Raw genomic sequence first — 22443 nt, forward strand, 5'->3', positions numbered from 1 at the left:
TCCTCAGTAATGGAGGTACCTACCTTTGGTGGAAAACCCCATGCTGGCGTGGTGTCCAGCAAACCTTTGCTCTTGCTGCACTCACATACTTCAAGATCAGCACATTTCAGAGTATGAAAATCTCTTTCTTCTAAATTTAAATCCTTTGTGGGAGAGGGTGGAAGTGATTGCCTCTCAATTCCTGAATATTTGTGATGGAAATAAACACACAAACCCTGGCACATGAAGAGGTATCCAAAATTATCAGTGGCTGACCTTTGTAGGTCATGCCTCCTTCATACCCAGAAATAAACATGACTCCTGCTTCTTCCTTCTTACCACCTATTTCCTCCTTCCTTTCTCAATTAAACTGCCATGCCATAATCTCACCATTTGGCCTTTCACCTCCCTGCTAGCTCATGATTCATGATCTTCTTAATCTAGGATCATTACTATCAATCACTCCTTCAGGCAAGCGAAACCCTTTTTCACAGAGGGATGTAAGGGGGCCCTATGGATTTTTCAGGCTGATTATAATGTTTTAGCTTTGGTGGCAGTAGTTTTTTTTTGACTAACCTGTGCCTAGTGTTTGTGCCAATTAGATGCTCTAAGCTGGTCAACAGGAATTTGCTTGGGCTGTGGTTCCTCTGGGCTTGGGTCGTTTGCTGGGAGAGGTGAAGGATTAACTTAATTAAATCAACTAATACTTTGACAAAGGGTGAGGGATACTGCCAAGGTTAATAAGGGCAAAGGTTAATGAGGACCAAGTTTTCCTTTCCCATGCCCTAATGTCTTTTAGATAGCACTGCTTAGCAAACTTGACTCATTGCAGCTCTGTTCACATCGCTTGTGCTGGCTGTGGTATCACTCTCAAGGCCCTGTTCATCTGCTTCTCAAAAATAAGGTCACCGTGACTCTTTCTGTGTCTGCTAAGTAAGGACTTCCTGCTGGCCCACTTTACGTGGCTCCTTCTCATTCATATACTTGCTGCAGCTGTGCATCTTCCACAAGGGCCGCACAACAGCAACGGATTCATCTTTGTGTATAGTTAACGTGCCTGTGGACTAGGTATCTTTAGGTAACCACAAATTCTTATTTGTTTTAATGCATGTCCTCTCTGCTCCTCTGTTGTATGCACTGTTTTCATAAAGGCCATTGAGGCACAGAATCCCAGGATGGCTGAGGCTGGAAGGGACCTCTAAGTCCACCTGGTCCAACCCCTGCTCAAGCAGGGCCACCCAGAGCAGGCTGCCCAGGACTGCGTCCAGGCGGCTTTTTGGAGATCTCCAAGGAGGGAGACCCCACAGCGCCTCTGGGGAACCTGTGCCAGTGCTCTGTCTGGTCCTGTTTAAAAACAAACAAAAAACCGAGGCAATTGGAACTTCATAAATAGCTAAGACTCTGAAGACATACCAGACTGCAATGTTTGAATGCATTTTTTTAGGAACTGTTTCTACAGAGTGATTTTTTTTTTATCTGGCAGCACGCTGTCCATCAACCATGCCAAATGATAGCACATCATTTTCAGAAATCCTTCTCCAGGGGTAATGCCAGTGATATTAATGATACACTGAAAGGGCACAGAGCCATCACACAAAGTAAATGTATTTTCTGAATGCTGCTGAAGCTTTGGAAATGTGATGCATTTTTCAGTTCCTCTCTAGCTAAACTTGCTCATTGTTCGTTTGTTTTTTACACAGTTAGATAGTTCTTAAAGGTTTTTCTCTGCCTAGATTATTCTCAGCCCAGTGCATTCAAAATTATAACAAGAAAAATATGAGATCACAGGACACCTCAGGACAGATTTATGTATCACGTGGTTAAAAAAAAACAACTGTCAGCAACTAACTATACAGATTCACTAAACTTTGTACTTTTTCTTAGAGTAGAAATCTTAAATTGAAAGCACCACACACCAAGGATTTACTAAACTATAGTACTTATTCATCTATTTTTTTCCAGTCAGTGGGTACTATTTTGGATGAAGAAGTTTAGTAAAATCTCTTCGTACACTAGACATAATATTCATTTTTTTTTTTTAAATATATAAATTTTCTAAAGGTCTTTCAAAACTTACTTTCAGGTAGGGCGAGATCCTCAAAATGTGATGTAAAAGCACTCTGGGACCTCTGTGCTCTTTCTCAAAGGATATATGGAACAGATTTGTAAGGGAGTTATATAAATGAATTCATTAACCTTTTATACCTAATACCAGCTATAAAAAAGCTACTTCCAATCAGCTTTTTGTTTTCAAGGGTTTTGAAATGGCTTGTATAATTGATGGATTTTAAAAAATAACCTATCATCATACTCTTTTTTTCTTAATGTACACCTTATGTTCTTTTAAAAATTTCTGGCCTTCCAGCATTAAAGATTGATGCTCTTTAACCAGACGATAGATGCACCCTTGGTGGCAGCCAGGTTGAAAGCCTCCCCAAAGCACTTCATCCCCACTCTGCCTGGGTGGGTTGAAATGGTACCATTCCCTTGGCCCTCTGCAGAAGTTATCAGTAAAAACGTAAATTAATTCTGATTATGACTTTTTTTTTTTTTTTTTTTTAACAAAGGCGACATCCACTCTTAAATGGGTGCAACCCATCGAATACATTTGGTTAGGCTATTTATGTACATTTCTTCTGTGATCTCCTCTGGCATCCGATTTCACTGAGGCCACGGAGACACTGATGCCTGGAAAATTGCCAGTAATCAAAGGTTGTTAAGTGCTTGTCGGCTTCCTTTCAAGCTTAGGCTATCTTTATCATGAAGACGACCTAGTTCAGCAGCTACAGCCCATTTATTTATAAACTGGTAACACTCAGGAAGCACACATTATATCATTAAAATACCAATAATGTTGCAGAAAACATTTGTTCTAAAACTACCTCATTTTCCTGAAATAAGGTCATGTCCAATGAAAAGTGAAGTCTCATCATGCCTCTGCAACAAGGATGCTCTCTGGCATGCCTCTGAAATGCTTTATTTCCCAAATACTCTCTCCTTTAAGCCCTCTTTGCTAGGGCTTCTGTTTTGTTTGGATTTTGGAATATACACAGGGAAACATACACGATTTTAGAGTTTTTGTTGTTCTGTTTTTCCAATTACTGTCATCGCCTGTAGTGGTAGTTTGGTGACCACGAAAAGAGTCAGATAGTCTTAAATGGAAAAAGTTTAGGGTAGGTGCTGATGAACTCTTATGATGCATAGATCTTTTGGGGCATGTTGATTAAAGCGCTCTCAGTCATAAAATCATCAATAGACAAACTAAAGCAAATCATCAGCTGGGACAGGTTAGTAGAGCCCCACTCAAATTATCAGCCTACATCGGTTAATGCTACCTGTGCACTAGATTCAAAATATATTCAGAAGTACCTCACATTTTAAGCATTTTTCTGGAAGAAACTTCATAGTCTTTTGGAGAAATGCATACTGAAGTTAAATGGTCCTGGTGAAATATGACAGGAAAATATACCTGCCCATCTGATCTTTTGAGTTGCTCAGATGTCTGTTGGGTGGAAAAGATATGGTTGCTGGAAGACTTAAAGAAATTCTGAACGTTAAATTAGTCATGAAATGCTGTCATCAGTAGAAAGCTTTGGAGAACACTCAAGACAGAATTTAATTTAGAGGTAGGGATGATCATATATTATTAATAATACTTTCTGTTGAAGGAGTCCTGTGCTTAGCAAGTCATAACCGTTTTGCGAATCCATCACCCCAAATGCTACAGGAGCACAGCTCTGAAACACTGTCCCTAGGGCCACCTTCTATGCAGAGCAGGAGGATTATAGCTGCCTGTGGAGAAGCTGCATGCTAGCTTTTTTGTCTCAGTTTTTAGAAAGAGAAATTTGCTTAAGCTGAAAACAGTGAGATAACTGTCTTCTCTATTAGGCTAATGGCTCCAGATATTTTTATATATATATATATATATATATATACACTTTTTTTTCCTCTGTGCAGCTCTGGTTATACTAAATATTTGATATCTCAGCCCAAGAATTAAAAACAAACCTCTCTGCTCCATCTGTCTCTTTCCACTAGTAATGTATACATATATGTATATGCGTGTGTGTTTTTATACCACACCGTGGCAAGTTCTTATTAAACTCTTTGCAAGATCTGGACATTCATTTAACTTTATATTTCCAGATTAATCAAAAGTTGCTTATTATTGACACACAACAAACTCTAATATATTTTTTCTTATATTTTGCCTATAAAAAACAAAAATATTATGTCGAATACATTTTTTCAAAACATCTGAATATCAGTTATATGGATTGTTTTCTGACAAGGACTGCTAGAGCTTACAATCAGTGTCCAACTATAAGTAATGGGAAAGTTTCCTTTGGCAGTACAGGATGCTGTGCAATATTAATCAATGAAGGTTGTAAAAAGCGTACAAGAACTCTGCCCCAACAGCAGTGTAGTTCCCATTAGACATTTCAGAATCAGACCACTGAGATGCGGTCAGACACTGAATGATATAACCCTACCAATGTGTGCATAATATAAATTGCTTAGCTGGTTTAGCAATTCTCCTTTGCCTCTCTATTTCGGGCAGACAGAGTTGCTTCCAAGACTTTGACAGTTTGGGGCCATTTTTAATCAGCAGCTTGAAGACTGCATTTACATTTTAGGTGCCCATTTTCTTCTTTTTCTAAATCCTCTTTTCTCATGTTCAGGCTGCAAATAAATGATGCTACAAATACTGCACCTGGGAAGGCTGACAGTCTGCAGTGCCCAGTCTGGTCCTTTGTACTGATAGCTACATAAATCTGAAGTATCCTTACACAGCAACCTTACTGCCTCCATTCTTCAGTGCACCATAACTTTAAATTAAATTTAAACAATACCTAAACAAGTTAATTTGCTTTAAAATCATAAAATGAGAAATCTTGCTCTATAGACATTATTTTTAGATTAATTGAAAGGTCTCTTCAATAACCTGAGACAATTACTCACAGTATGGATGCATTTCAGAATTTTCTAAGTGCACGCATTCTAAATGCTTCAGGATCTCATTACCCTCCTAAAAAGTTCCTATAACCTACAATTTTGGGTCTTAATCTACAACTACAAGGTGCTGTCATAAAATAGCGCATACTAGTTGATATTAGAACCATCCTCTGGATGCAATCAGTGCTCTTTGTGCATAAACACAGTGTAAGGAGCAATACATAAAACACATTCACCCTTATCCCTCAGAACAGGGTTGCCTACACATCAGTAGTTTGGCTAGAAAGCCACCTCTCCAGGAATCAGAATAATCAACTTAATTACATATGATATTTTTGGAACCTAACAGCACTGTTCGAGCCACCTCTAGGGAATGTCATCTATCCGTATTTATGGTGCTTTCATCTGTAAATTCATGTTTCAAGCAAAAGCAGTCCATACACGTTTTGGATATACTTATACACGTGCTCTTACCTTGAAAAATCCCAAACTTGTCAATTATGTTCCACATATCAGTATTAACTGATTTCTTCAGAAAAGAACCGTAGGCCTCTCAAGACAATAGCTTGATGGTTCTTAGGGACACCACATGCCATAATGACCATCAGCGTGACAGAAATCTGTCTGAATCTAAATTGTGTCTGTGCCTAAAACACCAAAATATTACAACATGTAACTTGTTTGTACTCCTCTTTTCCTCCATCATAAGATCTACAGTGCCATTTCTTTGATAACTAAGATTCATGTAATCTCCCTCATGGTTTTCATAGAGAACTCTGAAACCACCCAACTAGTTTCATGTCGATTTTTCTCTCCAAGCATATCTGTCAAGAACAACATATGATCTCTGCAAGATCTTCTAAGCAGCACTACGGGGAGTCAACACTTTTTTAGGTGATGGCAGTGTACCAATATTAATTTGACTAACCTAGTTCAGCATGCAGTATGCAATTATTTCCTACTCTCATGACGTTTTTTTTTCTTCCTATTTTAAATTTAATTTATACTTTGGTAAGGAGTCTACCTTGAGAAAAGATAGCTAGTCCACAAGCCTTCCATTATGTTGCAGCTGCTGATGTTATATTTGTCACTGAAAAAAATCTCACCTTGTGTGACAATGGGATTTGAATCACAACTGCTAAATATATCATGTATAGAAATTTGATTGCTTTACCTTTTTTTTTTTTTTTTTTCCCCAACTGAAGGGGAGAAATATGAGGACAAAATCTTACAGTTTATTTCATGCTTCACTACAGTGTTATTCTAGACCCTAAGATTTCTACCATTCCTATTTTGGTAATGAATGGAATGTAAAAGGGAGGTATTTAAAATTAATTGCAGCAGTTCTGAGGGTTAAACCTGCTTAACCCAACCTTTTATTAAGGGAATATCAACAGAGCATATATCTTGTCTGGGGAGTGCTGGGACATCATTATTCTTCCACCAGCATGTTTAGTTCTAAAACCTGGGATTTCTTCAGGTTCCTGTAGCCGTCATGCACACCATATACCCATCCCGAATTATACCATCTGTTCTGAACTACTCACTACGGCAGGACTTGACCTGAGAAACTCTAGAGTTTTGTTTTACTTTATTAACTTGGAGTACTTTTAAACAGTTCTTAAACAAAGTTTTCCCTTGACCAGCAAGGGAGTTTTCAGCCTGAAGTTCTCAGCAGCATCCGGTGAGGCTCCTAGCCAAGTTCTTCAGATACTGTACATCCACAAGGACAGCCTGCTGGCTCTTGCTGTGGCATTTTCTTAATCCTCAGGACAGACTTCCTGGATCTAGGAAATTTAATTCCTGACTCCTTTGACCCAGATGCTGGCGAAAATGTAGTCTGCAGGCTGTATGTAACTGGGTGTGTTCATTTTTTTTTCCCTAGGAACTGGCCTTGCTGTTAAATTTTTCTAAAACAGTTGTATTAATATGTTCAAAAATCCACTGTTGAGTTTCAGATAAAGGATCACATCTGTTCATGAAAATCTTCTTTTCAGCTGGGTTGCAATCTATGCAGCTGCTGCTTACCGGATGGAACAAAGTTTTGTCCTACAGGAATGAGAAAAAAATACAATTAAGTAGCAGATGCCAAGTAATTGGAAGTGTTCTCATTTTACAGAACATGGATTAACACAACCCTGTCTGAAATGATTTTGTATACTCTGTATACTCTGTGTCATAACCTTCGGTAATAACCACAGCTTAATTTATGAAGCTGTAGAGAATCTAGTATTTTTTCCTTGGGTTTTTATTCTCCAAAAAATTGGGGATCAGGAAAGAATGAGAAGACATCTTCTGGTCTTTAGATAATAACTACATAATACAATGAAAAGATAGAATGTCTTTAGGTAATCTTTGCATATCATGTGCTTCCCTGGGCCCCACTTAAATGTCTGAACCTGAAAAGTCTGTTTTTTGCTTGGGTTTGTTTTTTGACAATTTCTACCATGCTTCTGGGCAGGAGGATCTGTAACAATATGTCTGGGAACTGGGTACTATTCAACTTGATGAAGATGTCAGTAATGAATATTAACTGGAATACTGTGACAGACAGACACAGGACTGATGATCTCAGTTCTCACCCCATAAAACACAGACTTTGCCTGCAGCCTTGATAAGACAAGCCACTGAAGTACTCTCTCTCTACTCCTAAGAAGGAAATTGTAACACTGTTTTAGCTCCCTATGGAGATTTTGGGAGGATAAGTATGGATTATGTTGTTTTAAAAGGGATCTTTATGATTATTAGTTTTATTAATTTTACTTCACAAAAATTGAGTTAATTTTTAATAACCTTACTGTGAATCTTTGGTAAAGCAGAAAGTACCCAGATGAGCAACTGGTATTTGTTGGGGAGTTTCAACGTATTTAGTTCATGTAAGCAAGTGGTTGAGAGAGAGAGACGTGGGAGTGATTGGTTGGTTTGAAGTTCCCAGGGACTATACAACACAGTTACTGTATCTGTTGAAATGAATTTCAGACTACTCTCAGTAAACCACATGCAGGCTCCAACCTCCTCCATGCCAAACATGACGGTAGTTTAATACTAATCGAGGATGTGCCTGCTTGCCCAGTTTGCAAGAGGAAAAAAGAAAGCTACCTGACAAATCGCAGTTGATTAAAAACTCACAGGAGCACTCTGGGTGCTGAGCGATAATCTTACAGAAACCTCTTGAACTAAAAATACCCCACCATTCAAAAAAAAAAAAAAAAGTGGTAAGACAAAACCAAAACCAACACAATGAGCCAAAAAGAAATAGAAGCCACTTTTGAAAAGGAAAGCTGCTGCTTCTTTTTTGGTTTTAATTTAGGAAAGAATAAATTATTTGATTCTGAGGGGTGTGAAACACTGGTAAAGCACAATATCCTTTTTTAATATTTAGTATATGCAACAAAGAGCAATTTCAAAAGTACGTCATTGTGCTCTCATTGAGGGTGATGGTGCTTGACCTGCCTGTCACAGACACTAGTATTCACCTCCAACTTTTACCCCGAGGAAGCTGCTAACCACACATACGCACAGGACTGTAAGTCTGAGGGAAGCTGTCAAAGCCAACAGGACTAAACCAAACTGACCGCCTTTGTGTGGATGGGGCGGGTAGGGGCCCATTTTGCTCTGTCATGTCCTCAGTGTGTCACGAGTGGTCCTACCAGAGCTCCCAAGCACCCTCTGGGGTGGTATATGTGCCCTTTTTCACCTCACCAGCTCCTCCCGGTCTGTGTGTGACCGACGGATGGCACTGGCTGAAATGGGGAGTGGGCAGTGATGTGGCACAGCTTCCCCGCCTGCTGCGGGGCCTCGCAGGAAGGTGACGTCTGGTTTTCCTCGCATTGTAGCTGGGGACGAGGTCAGCCAAGCTGCTAGGAAGCTAAAGATGGAATACTAGAAGCTTTAACACAGTAGCTAGTACAAGAAGAAAGGAAGCCGTTTCATTGCAAAAAGTGTGCTATGAAAAACACTCCGGCCTTTTCAAAGAGAGCTGGCGGTCTGTCTTCTCACAGAAATAGCCAGGGGATGCAATTTTTGAATGAAGCATTGTTGGTGCCTTCTTTTAGCAAGTCAGGTTATTAGGAGAGAAGAGCGTCTTTCAAGAAGAGGGACATAGTTACTACTCTGGGAAAACTTCTGGCTGACTTAACGATGTATAAAGGCCTATTAATTTATCATCTCCAGCTTACACTGACCTAAGGTCAAAGCCTGCTGTTCTTATGGATTTCAATGGAAACAGGCTGAGGACTTTAAGGGGTAACAGTTGTGTGCATCCCAGAGAAGAACTTTCTGAGAGAAATATATAAATTCCTCTTTACACCAATATTAAAAAGCCACAAGGACCCTTGTGGAGACTTTTCTAACATCTGAAATGAGCAGAGTGATTTCTTTTTTCTTCTGCATGATGGCAAGTCTGAATATTATTTGTAGGAGAAACTTCTCCATAAGATAATAGGCCTCAGCAGTTCAGGGGGTTGGTAATAGGACACAGAGCCTTTCATTTCTTCTAGGTCACTGCTATAACTATGGCCAAGGTCAACAGCAACTGGAAGTCATTATCAGCTGGTAGCTGCAATCGTTTATCTGAAATTAGTCAGTAGCCCCAGCGCAGTTTCAGCAGGACAGATGTCCATATGATAAAAACCACTATCACAATGACATGTCTTGGTTGTCTGAGGAAATAATCTATGGGCCCACTGAGTGAAGAGTGAACATACTCTTACAGTTTGTCCCTGAAGCTGTCAGGAAAGTATGAACAAACCATGCCATTTTGGGCAGAGTTTTTGATGTTGTCAGTCTAGCATCTATTGTAATCACTACGTTCAGTGTAAAATTATAGTATAATGGAACTGATTTTGCACAATTATAACTAATTTTTTAAAGACCTACTAAATCGGCTCTCTTTTGGATACCTGTGCTCTACAAATAGTACTAAGGGGACTAGGGCACATAAATTTAATCATACTTTATCAGAACTGATGTATTACCCCAGAGTGACACTAAGCTGAAAACCTGAGGCCTACTCCTTCACTGGGAGGAATGGAAATTTGTAGACACTGTTAATCTTCATCTCTGGCACGCTTAGGAATTGTAAACAGAGCCAAGGAAATGGCTTTAGATTGGAAAGCCATTATTTTCCAAAATCTCTAATATCTTCAGATTTCTCCCATTGCTCCCAGAATTGTTTACAAAACCCCATTACGGTGTCAATATTGTTTTCCTAGTATTAAACTCACTTTCTTATTTTTCTAATCCACAGTGATGTTCATGATATTACCTGGATTCAGGCTACTTCATCACTTTTTACAGGGTATACTTGGCTGTTTTATTACACACCAATAGTTTGGACTAAAAAAATAATATAATTTCTTAGTATCACAGACTTTCTAGACTTTCAATTACTTGCTCAGAGCTCACCAGTGACTTGAGGATGCAAATAATCATGAAAAGAGACTGACCCTTAAACTAATAAAAAACTCATCTTCTAGTTTTATAGGAATGGCATGACAGCATGATAAGGAATGCTTTATATTAAGCAACTTATAAGATTCTGACAAACAAGGTCATTTTTTCTAATAGATGGGAAGAATTAATGGCAAGATGAACAAATGACCATTACGAAGCTATGGCTTTGGTAAGTCATGCAGAGAACAGAACACATTTGCTGACCTTTTCTTTCTTTTTCAAAAGGAGACATTTCTTGTTTAACCACAGACTATTACTCCTATTTTTTAAGGTGCAATTTTAGTCGCATAGTGTCTTCTAGGTAAAGGGCTCTATTATAGAAGCATTAAACTGATATAAGCATTCTTTTGCTTGTTTGGTCTATTTCTCCTTGGGAAGCAGTATATATCCCATTGCCTAGATGCTCCAAAACTAGATAAGGATTATAACATTCGGATTTTTTTTTTGATATAGCTGTACACCAAAAATCTCTACTATAAATCTACCCTGTATCTAAGGAAATAGACACTGTGAAACAATCAAAACCTACTTAATGTGTAGCCAAACTAAAACTAAGCTTAAATAATAATAATGAAATTATATTTTCACTAATCAACTACAGTTTCTTTACTTGAAGTTTTATAGTTAAATGGTAAGTACTCATGCAAACTAATCAGCTTGCTGTCAGGTTACTATTACAGTTGGGACTGTGTCAGTACTTCCATCATCACAAAATTTTGTGGTGTCTTTTGCTGAGATGGAAATGCCTGCCTTGCATTCAGAATTTTTATGAGCCCTGTCAGCCTTCTGGAAATGAAAAATGAAGCTGTGCAGAGGATTTAATAGAACTCACACTGTGTATTTTTTTCAAATGTCATTTTTTGGGGGTTATCTGCTGTATACTGTCCACATCAAAGGTGATGAGCCACAAAGAGGGCAGCTCCAGACCTGCATTCTTCTTATGAACCAGCTACATTAGGCACCAATGAAGTGCTAAAGGTATGAAAGCTTCTTTCTTACAGCTTGGGCAAGCAAAAAGATAAATTGGAAGGGTTCTGAAGCAAGAAGGTATTATAATGGCATTACAAAGCCAGATATGCAGCAATACAGCCATGACAGCTTATGTCCTCTAAATATCTGGCCCATACATTTTAACTTTATTACAAGCAATACCTCAGCATTAAAGGGAACGTTTTCTGGATTTCTGGAAAATATTGCATTGCATCTCTGATTAAAAGATAAATACAGTAAAAAAAGGCACAGGCTAATATGTAGGTAGAAAAAGTATCAGCAAAAAAAGTATGAGCAAAACTATTTTTAATGCTTCTGAATTAGTTTCCTATGAATCATTTCAATCTAGAAAGCACTACTGAGGTTTACGTGGCAAAATCCAGTTCCTGGCACTTAGGTCCCAGGATGACAAGCCATAGTGGTCACTGAAAAGTGAAGGATGCATGAGAGGAAGTCCTTAGTGCTTCAGTGAAATGTATGTCCTTATTCTGCCTGGAATACAGTGTTTATTAGTGAAATGTTTTATCAAGGCAACTTACTGATTAACCATTTTTTAAAAAAACTTGGTAGCATTACTTGGACATTTTTTTTTTATTATTATTTTTTAACCCTAAATGAGGCTCTCTCATTTCCTAGACTGACCTCCCATTTTTAGCGATTTACCAAAATGAGCTGAAACTTGGTACATCAAAGTAGTGTCTAAGCTGCTTATCTTTAATTTATAAACTCCTGCCATCTTTGGGCTTACAGCAGTGCTTTTAATGTTGGTTTGGGGTTTTTTGAGGGAGATATTTCTTCCACTCATAAAACTTAGTAGAATAATAATATTTAACTCATGAGCAGCATTTCTTAATGCTGTCACATTGGATGAAAATACTTCCAATAGTGCCTCTGCTAAAATGACACAAGTGTCTTGAAGTGCCAGAATGGTAAAACACCTTTCAGGGAATGGATCCAATGCAGACACCCTCTGAGCTGGATCAGATCCATTTTCATTTGAATTTGACCTAAATAGCTGAATGCTCAACAGGAACATACTCTAGAGAGATTACCACAAAATTAAATTGGAATAAAACAGAGTGGATTTTAAAACACAACTTCTCTGATGGGAAAACACAAGCCTGCACTAACTTGAATATAGACTCAAGTCTGAACCTCTGAAATGACCCAGAGTGATTCTGACCTTCCTATAGCTCCAGTGCTGGTTTCCCTTCATCCCGTGACAGTCATACAGTGTGACAGGGCTACTGTGCGAGATGGCGTCAAAGCAGAACTTCCTGGTGTGAAGTGGCTCCCCAGGGCGGATGTCTTCTCTCCAGCCGAAGGTGAAGAGCTAGAAAAACAATCAGGCAATGCATTAATCTGTTACTAGTGGGAAACGTTTAAAAACAGATGCACAAAGCTCGATGCATGCTGCCCTGCTCTGTACATCACAGCCTCTGATTAAGTGAGATACTACATGTGTATGATCCAGTGATTCCAACTGCCTTAATTAAAGTGCATCAACAGCAATGCGGCGTAACCCCAGGAAGGCACAATCAGCCGCTTATCGCAGGGAAGGGAAAAATCTCTGGTGACACAGTGCTTTGAAGAGGAGAGGGAATATGCTGTGTTAAGCCTTTTGTTACCCCAGTTAAAGGCACACTGGTGCACACGAGATCTGCAGATACCAGGGACTCAGAAAGCCTCTGCTGCTGACACTCCTCTAGCTCTTGTTTGGGTCTGAAGAACTCACTTAGAGAGATCTTCCCATCCCAGAATATTCTCTATGCTTAATGAACAGTTCCCTTCTGTTTATATGGGATGCTGTTAGCGTATCTTCTCTTGACTGTCTTTTTTCTCCAAACAACACACACTAAATGATGGTCTTTCTATCGTGAAACCTGTGAGCTACAGGCAGCTTGTTACAGCTCTTTTTTGCTTCCTGAGAGGAACTGTGGAGGCTCACAGTTAACAGAGGAATTCTTCTCAATCAGGCACCAGCTGTCTGAAATTATGCTGTGACACTGCAGTTGTTCAATCATAAGATGAAGGTGACAGGTCTGACAGCATCAAATTTAAAGATGCAGAGTGCATTTTCCTTTCCTGTGGACCAATCCTTGCAGAAAACAGGTTGCAGCTTGAAAATTGCTACCTAGAAGCTCTGCTGAGAGCTGTGAAGTTTTTGGTTTTGTTTTTATTTTATTTTATTTTATTGTGTAAGTGCTATTCCACGGCTTTCTGCTTGGCTCTTGTTTTTCCACAGTACAAACTGAAGCATAACACCGAGAAAGCGAAGCTCTCCTTAAATGAGCAAACTTTGCTAGTGGAAACCATTTAGCTGTGACCACTCATGTGGAACCGCACACGGGCTCATCACCCGGAATAGCAGCTCCACAGGCTGTGCTCAGACTGCCTCCAGCACCCCCGCTATCTCATCTCAGGGTAGTTTCAGTACTGCCCTAGCGACCTGCTCCCCACAATGTATACGTTTCCTGGTGTTAGAACCAGTCTCTACAAATCCAGACTAAAGCTCAGTGTAATGTGGGTCTGATCTGGAATACTCCTGCTGTGGTTCCCAGATTTTGACCCTTTCATTGTGATAGCTATTTTCTCTCTGTGGTCTACCACAGAGATACATCCTTCTAAAATGCTGCACCTTCAATGCTATACCATCCTCTAAATACTGCATTTCAGAGGCATTATTGTTTCCTGTGGTTTGCAGGCACAGAATGCAAGCATATATCTGAATATTTACTTTTTTTCTGGTGTCTCATTGTAAGCCCTTGTTCTGCCTGTTAGCAGCTGTCGTTTCCTATTTACTTCTGTACTGTAGGTTTTCTAGTCAGCATTTGCTCAGTCTGCCCCTGTGTTCTGCTCATTTCTTCTTTCCCCCGGAGAGCATTTTAGATTTATCTGCAGTAAAATGCAGTGGACAGCTTTAACTTCATTTTCAAACCAATTCCTGCTTCTTAAAAGGTTAAGTCTTTCTCCACTTTTATTCATGTTTCTTGGAAGCAGCATCATGGACTCCCTGAAAAACAGGCTACCATTTCACAAGCAAAGTCAGAAGTAAGATTTGATACAGGAAAAAAAAGCTACAATGCTGCATCTTTAGAAAAAGGGAAGCCTGAGATGATTTTCCTTTAAAGGAAAAAACAGCAAAAGCAATTTCCTCTCTTTTGCTTTACTTTTCTACAGCCAAGTAATAAACCTGGAGCTCAAAGCGATGAATAACAAATACCTAGAGAAATGGTGTGGAACAGTAGTTTTGCAATATTCTCATTCTCATGACTATTTTGCAAGAGAGGTCCTCTCGCAGCGCCTTTCTCATCTTTCCCAGTGGCTGACTCTCCAAATTTTTTGTTCTGTGCATCACTGGTGAGCTGAGGGGCCATTCCTGTTGCTCTCTGGACCTTGGCTCAAGGACTACTGCTGCACTGAATGGATCAGTACACCTGAAAAAACTAAAGCTAGCTTTTACATCAGATCAAACTGATGCAGGGTATCCCTTTGCCCTTCTCACTCCTGTGTAGTTTCTGAAGACCGCCAGGGCTGTGTTCTGTTTGAAAGTCAAGAATCTTGACTTGGTAACACTTAGGGTTTTTTTATTCCCTTCCACTGAAAAACGGGATCTTGTAATACTAGATCTTATTGATTAGACTAACACAGATTCCTTCCCCTCCTTCTTAGCCTGATGTTTTGTAGCACAGTTGCATTTACAAATTAAAAAGTACATCTTCTCCACAGTGATACTACTATAAAACAAACCTTGTTAAGAGGCAGAAACTCAGCTTTAGGACTAAGAAAGAAGGAAAAAAAATGACTGGAAAAAAGGTTATATTTCTCTCTACACACAATTAATATTAAAATGTATAGAAAATATTAAAACTTATGGATAAAATTTGAAGGCCTGTGTCCTTCCAATCTCACCATTCTATGATATTCTCCATTACACATCAAATCCTGTGTACTTCAACACTAAATCTGGCCAATATAAAAATGATCTTTCCTCTGCATAATGCGTAACAACGCTATGTGTTATTAGCTGTGGTCCTGAGCACATAACGCTCTGTTCTGCCACCATCCATCACTTTGGATGTTGTTCCTTTGGCCCAAGCTGTTAGGAGCCATCTGAGCCTGACTTCATGAGAAACGGATGAACCCTCTGTACTCCTTCATTCACTCCCATCCGTTTCCAGATTTGAAACAAGGCTGCAAAGAGATTTCCAAACACAATCGAAACAGATAGCAGTCTGTCTTTTCACTCATAATTTCCAGGGCTGCTGCTCCCTGTCAAGTTCAAGAAACTCTCTCTGCTTTTGGCTCCTTCCTCCCTCCTCCTCCACCTCCTGTCCTACCACAGACCCTGTAAAACAAGGCCCCATCCTCTGTGTTTGCAAACAAGTATTTTCTCAGCCTGTGTGCTTTAGCTTTTGATGAGGCCTAGCCCTGTCACAGGACAACTTGGAAAAATACAGCTTTCCATCTATCTAGTTTTTTAAGAAGAGCTTAATTTGTAATTGGCACTGGGCCTGAAAAATGACTGCCTGACACAGCCACTGTTTTGGGACTGTCTAGAGGACAAAGGCCCTTTTGAAACCATTAACGCTCTCCAGCTTGACAACATTGGTTGGTTGCTTGCTGCCTGGCCTCAGCGAGCATTGTGCTCAGGCCATAGCACAAGATTTAAGCAGACAACATGTGCCCCGCACAAAGACAAAATGTCACATTTGTGAACTAGACTTTGACTTGAGTTTTTATCTCTGAGAAGACAGAGCTGGGTGGGTTGCACAGCTACTGGCTGGGTTGGGCTGGAGATGATGCCTGTCCGCTCACTCCCTGGCCAGCCTGGAGGACTTGAGAAGACAAAGAAGATGCCTGCCACCACATCATTTGCTGCTCTTTGGTTGGCCCCAGTTTCCCCTCAAACCAGGTAGTAGTTCTGAGAAGAGGGAGGTGGAAGATTGCCAAGACGTGCCACCCTCCTGCCCCTTTCCTTCCTCTCTGTTTTTTAATTCTGAGGAAGTTTCCAGAAAGCTCAGTAACAATCACCTTCACTTCTGATTCTTGTCCTATTTACCAGAAAAGGTGCAAGACATCCACGAAGCTTTTGCCTGCTGTTTGCTTTTAAAGCTCTGGGGTGGAAGGTCTCCTTCCTGGGGGCTGCTAAGGGGCTGAATCAAGGAGCACAAGGGGTTGTGACTCTGTCTAGTGATACCATCAGCACTACCACCTGCTACACCAGTCATATAGCATATTTTTCCAAAGAACTCCCTGTAAATTTACACAAGTTACAAGACCAGCTCAGCGTCAGTCCACATTACTTGAAATATGACAGTAAAATACTTGACATTTTCATTAACACTGCTAGTGTCTACTGGCATACGTAGAAATCTTGTAAGCAACAATTTCAAGAAGGTACTAGCAATAAGGAGGAGCTATCTGAGGGCTGGTGAGTTCTTTTGCATTTCTTCCCAAACACTCTTTAACAAAGCTGATCTTCACAGCTTACTGTGGGTGCAAGTAGAAGATCACCTTCTTTCTCCTTGGGAGCTGCTTCATTAGACTGTGATCTTAACATCTACTGCAGGTAGCGTTCCTGACTGTGTAGCCTTTGGGATTGAGTAAGGACAGCTAGTCAAGAAATTTTCATCAAAATATACCAATCTAAAATATACCTTTGTGGGATTTTTTTTCCCTACCACCTGTCACTAACACAAAGGCAGATTTTGCTTGCCAGGGTGGAAATTGAGATTTTGCCCTCTGGGTTCCTGAGGAGCTACAGGATACAGAGGCATCAGCTACAGCTAGAGCAATGGAAAATTGGCTGCTAACAACAGTGCACACAGTCACTCCACTGAGGAAAACTTTAAGAAAATGAAGGGAAAGGATGCTATCTTGTTTCTGAAAAAAATCCAAGCCCTGCATCACCAAAATGTTTTTACCTTCCCAAATTAAACATTTTCAGAATTTCTCTTCTACAAGAAAACCGAAAATTCTCCTCTGGATAATCTGCATATACTGTAATTTTCTATGGGATAGAAATTCTGAGTTTCAGCCAAGTCTACTATCTAGTCTGCTTTGTCTTTAAGTTTATGAGATTCAAAGAATCACAGATTCTGTAATTCTTTCCTTTCTTTCTTAACTGGCATCTTGAAAACCCGTATCTTGCACAGACTCACTCTTGAAATCTATCAGCCAGATGAATGTGTCTTGTATTAGGAGTCTGAATATTTGAGTACAATCAGTTTCATTTTGTTTCTAAACTAATCATGAAACCAATAGGATATTAAAAGTAACAAGATTATGCAAATAAAGAGTTACCTAGTAATACAGTAATGGATGTTACGCCAATCATCTTTATTCTAAAAGTTCTATTTTCTAGTTTTAGAAAATAAAGGAGAAAGTGAAGTGAACTTTTTCTAGGAGAAAGTGAAATTATACTTATGTTACCCTAATTTTCTTCTAGGGATTCTTCAACAGTTCTCATGATTTCTGGGATTTACATTGACAGGTAGATAAACTAATGGCACCTACGCTCCTATCAGTTGGAACAACAGCTTTTGAATGTGGTCCTGTCTTCTAGGACAAAAACAACAACAAAAAAAACCACAAACAAACAACACACCACAAACGAATCCAAACAATCCCCATGTTAGCAAAGGAAAACAGACTATTTTGAGGGTTAAATGGCATTATTATTATTATTATTATTTGATGGGGCGGGGTGGGTGTGTGGGACTTTTAAAGCCATTAATTTTCATCCTCCTCTGTCAGAGCTGAAAAGCTCCTTCTTTTCTGGTTGTCATCACCGAAAAGCTCCCAACGATGCTAATTCGTTAACCTTCCCTGGGGCCCGTTTGTGTTCAGCTTGTCCGGAGCTGCCCTCTGCTGCTTGTTTTCTGAATTACACACTTTAAACAGTAGCTCTTGGAAAAGGAGAAATGTGTAAGAAAAACGAACAATCAGCTGTGTGATCCTGCTCCTGCCCCTCTTAAGCAACCCAGAAAAGTCACTGAACTGTTCAGCAAATTGAATTAAATGGCTTGGCTTGGATTTTGGCAGTCCTTGTCCAATGCAACTGTACCATGCTGTTCAGAAAAATGTTCCCTTGCAGTGTTTTGAACGCTATTCTGCTGCGAGAAGGTACGTGCTGTTCTACTCCAGCCTCACAGAAATAATTCATGATTCCCTCGAGGCACACGTCAAGCAGTTTGGGAGGTTTCATAGTTCTGGCTCAGCACTTTGAGGTTGGTTGAACTTGTTCTGTGTTAACTTAACCCTATTTATCTTAATGAAGTCACTTTTTGTTATTAGTGTAGAATGAGACTATTGCATTGAATCTGTTTCCAAGCATCATGATGTGCTGGAATGCAGTGAAACACAGAGTCCTTCCTGATGGTCTTCTTTGTGTCCCTTCCCTTTCCTCACCAGAACTTGCTCCTTCAGATGATATTTCAAGCCTCCCTTTTTTTCTGCTTCCCTGGTATTTTTTTTTGTTTCTTTTAACAACTTTTCATCCAGTTTTCTTCCCTCTTTTCTCCTTCCTCATATCTGGCTTTGTCAAGACTCCCTCTGTTCTTGGTGAGGGTTTGGACCTCTTTATGTTTGCAGATTTTAAAACTAGAGAGGCCACAGTGATGGTCTGGACCATACAAATTCCTTTAAATAGTTGTTTGAATTACTGGATGTCTTTCATAAAAAATAAAATAAAATATATATTTATCTACACCAGCACCCTATCACTGTGCTTTACCTTTGCTAGCTATATGAAGAAGCCTTCTTTCAGCAATCTCCTCTCCCTTGTGTTGGCACTTATCTAAATTGTGATCGTTCTTTAGCTTCTTAGCTTCATTCACTAACACACCTCCCCCTGCATTTCTCAGTATCCTCAGAGAATGATTTTTTGACCTCAGCACTTCAAATATCCCTCAGAACTCCTCTCTCCCGAGCTTTTAATATCTTTAGAAGTGCCATGTATGACTGCCAAGTCAATTTTTCTCTTCAGCATTGGTGATTTTTTCTAATCCGTGACTTTGCCGTGTGGAAGGCATGTTCACTAAAATTGCTAATAAATGGTCAGGTTGTACCTTTTGTCCAGATTCTCTTTGCTCATGTTGGCCAGAGCTAGTGAGTCATGATTTCTTTCCTATGGCACTCACAATCATGGTGAGTACAAATGAGAGATCTTTTCCTCCATACTCCTGGGAGGTAATATTTTTCTTCCTAACCTACCTAGATAAAAGGACATTTGAGTCTTTATCATCTCTTATCCTTGTGAAACCCTTTCTGGCTTTCACCCCATTTATCTCGCTTATACTTCTTATTCACTTAACATATGACCGCTTACTGTGTTTATTGAGATGAAAGCATAAAAGGAGACAACCACTAGAGCTTTACATGCCCAGGTAGTATATTTAAAATATTTTCAGGTAAGTGAAGTGAAATCAAAGTGTTTTCATGACACAATGGGGTAGAATGGGGCACCCCAAAGCTCTTTGGGTATTACAATTCCTGTTGGAAATTCAGAAGAATATATAGCACAGATGACAAAATTCTGAGGTTAGGTTAAAGCGTACTTTTAAAAAAACTATTAAGGTCAGCAATCAGTCAAAAATAATTTCTACACCTTGCTTTATCTTAATAAAAAGAGGAAACCTCAGAGAAACGTTCAGAAACTGGAAAAGAGATGTAACAATTTGACACTGCTTTTGTCTTTTAGCTGTTAAAATACCTGTTCATGCGACCATGTCCGTTCTGAGCCATCCTTCACACAAATGTCCAGCCTCAGCTCAGTCCCCGTGGCTCCATGTTTACTGTCCACGCAGAGATTGGCTGCTACGTTTCGAATCTGCAAAACCAAGCAGTGACATTTTACATTAAACCAGGCTGCAGAACAGAGCTTCCAACATTAAGGAGCTAGGAATTCAACTGTCTTAGAAGCTGAGGGGCTTGAGGCTCAGTTATATATATGTGGTGGGTCTTACTTTTTACAGGATAGAGCACCAGCTCCTGGAATGACCTATTCTTTATTTGAACAGCTTTGGAAGCAGCAAAGTTTGAAATACTCTGCTTAACAAATGAAAGGTAGGTCTGTATGAAATAGTCTCATGCAAAGAAACTAAGAGAGAGAAAAGTGTGGAAAGTTCAAAGTTGAGTCTGTTTTTTTTTTTTTTTCTTCCCTCTTACTGGAGCAAGTGAGATCAACTGCATTAAGAGGAAATGATTTCTGAATGACTCTCTCACAGACTTCGGAGCAATATTTCTTGAAGACTCAGGCACACCCTTTCCCAATGCGTATTCTTATTTTTACACAATAATGCCATTGTAGATAAGGTTTGAACTAGTGTTCAAAGTGCATAAAATTAGAAAGTACTTAACTTACTATGCTTACCCAGAGGTTCTTTGTGCTGTCTTGTCCGTATGCTTCTGCAAACAATCTGCAGTGGAACTTATTCTTAAAAGGAAAATCTCATTTTTGAGACTGAAACAATTGAGTAATAATTAACCTGTGACTATTAGTCATACCGTTTATGTACAACTGCTGTCATGGAGATATTTTTGGAGGACTATTCAAAAGGAACACGCTGCCCACTGCCACTAAAAAGAGGAAAATGTTATATTTATTTTGCAAATACATGTATATTTCTCCTTGAATACCTTAGCTAAGCTGTTTAAAAATCCTTCAGAAACTTCCATAGCGAAGAGGACTTCTTAAACAACTTTCCCCTTCAAGAGATACAGAGAAACAGAGTAACCAAAACCTACACACATGCATGGAGCTGCATACAGATTTGGTATATATAATACATAGAAAGCAGGTGCACATTTGACATTCTTGCAATGAATTTGGTCCATATTTAAAAAAGAAGAGCTAGATGCTGAAGGAGATTCAGCTGAGGTGGCATTTGTAACTTTCCATGGAAAATTTTTAGAAGTCATCATCGTTGCGATATTATGTTAGACAAATGTAAACACTGCCACTCTTAAATACTGTGTATCTCACCAAAACCAAACCAGGATGGAAAACAACACAGCACAAAACGTTGCAAAAAGGGCAATAGTCATGCTTGTAAGACACATGGGAAAGCTGCTCTGCTCTATTCTTGAATCTGGAGGATTGGAATTGAGTCTATTCATCATGTTCTAAGAAAGATTTAGACAGATGGGAAAGCAACAGGAACTGGAGAAAATTAAAACAAACAAACAAAACCACCACACCACCTTCAGGAAAGGTTTTAGGAACTGCATTTGTTTAGCTTAGAAAAGAACAGATTGAGCAAATGATGTGAGCACCAGTTTGAACAACTGGCTCCAAGAAACTGAGCCTTCACCAGACTTCAGAGGAATATTCTTCCAAGACTTGGACAAGTGCAGTTCTAGGGTATATTTCCTTATTTTGACGCAATGAAATTGCTGTTGAAGAGATCAGATACTAGCTTTTTGATATACACAACCAGATGCTGAAACCCAGGACCGAGCCCCATAGTACAGAGTCACGTTAATTGAAAAAAGGATGAAATGTAATTAGCTCTCAACAACTCTGCCTTCATTTTCATATTGTTCAGTGAAAAAGACAAGAAAGAATAACGAGGGGAAAAGATTTTATTTTTATATTTTTTGTCTTAAGTGAAATATCTATTTCAAATATTATGAGCATTCAGTCATTTCTCAGTGCACTTAAATTTACTTTATATAAATAAAAATTATTGGCCTGATACAAAATTAAATGATACATCAGTTCTGTCCTTAAAGCGTGTGAGCTAATTAACATGAAGATGCTAACAATTACCATTAATCCTTGGGATATACTTATGGGATTCAGAATTGTAAAATGAAAGAGAATACACTCCACATTCAATGAACACTTACTGGATTAAAGAGCTTTCATAATTCTGTCTAGATGGCATTGCTCCATCCTGTCTCATTCATTTGGACTATGTGGTAAATTTACTCTACACATTTCTGGAAAAGCTTTGTGCTGAAGCTACATTTAGTTCCTTCACTGTTGGAAACCACTCCCTCTGCTCCTTAACAGTTTCTTCGAGTTAGGTTATTTTGTTTTGTTTTGTTTTTCAGCTT

General features: G+C 39.3%; 1 protein-coding gene across 1 annotated transcript in view; it reads right to left on the minus strand.

The window, feature by feature from the left end:
* Positions 1-6122: 6122 nt before the first annotated feature.
* Positions 6123-22443, minus strand: part of GALNTL6 (polypeptide N-acetylgalactosaminyltransferase like 6) — a 455937-nt gene continuing 439616 nt past the window's right edge. The window contains exons 10-12 of the mRNA XM_035557893.1: positions 20096-20212; positions 12563-12712; positions 6123-6984 (exon numbers count right to left, since the gene is read on the minus strand). Of these exons, the coding sequence (XP_035413786.1) occupies positions 6817-6984; positions 12563-12712; positions 20096-20212 (435 nt within the window). The 3' untranslated portion in view covers positions 6123-6816. The remainder of the gene's footprint in view (positions 6985-12562; positions 12713-20095; positions 20213-22443) is intronic.

The sequence above is a fragment of the Cygnus atratus genome, chromosome 4, assembly GCF_013377495.2.
Source record: "Cygnus atratus isolate AKBS03 ecotype Queensland, Australia chromosome 4, CAtr_DNAZoo_HiC_assembly, whole genome shotgun sequence".
Lineage (NCBI taxonomy): Eukaryota > Metazoa > Chordata > Aves > Anseriformes > Anatidae > Cygnus > Cygnus atratus.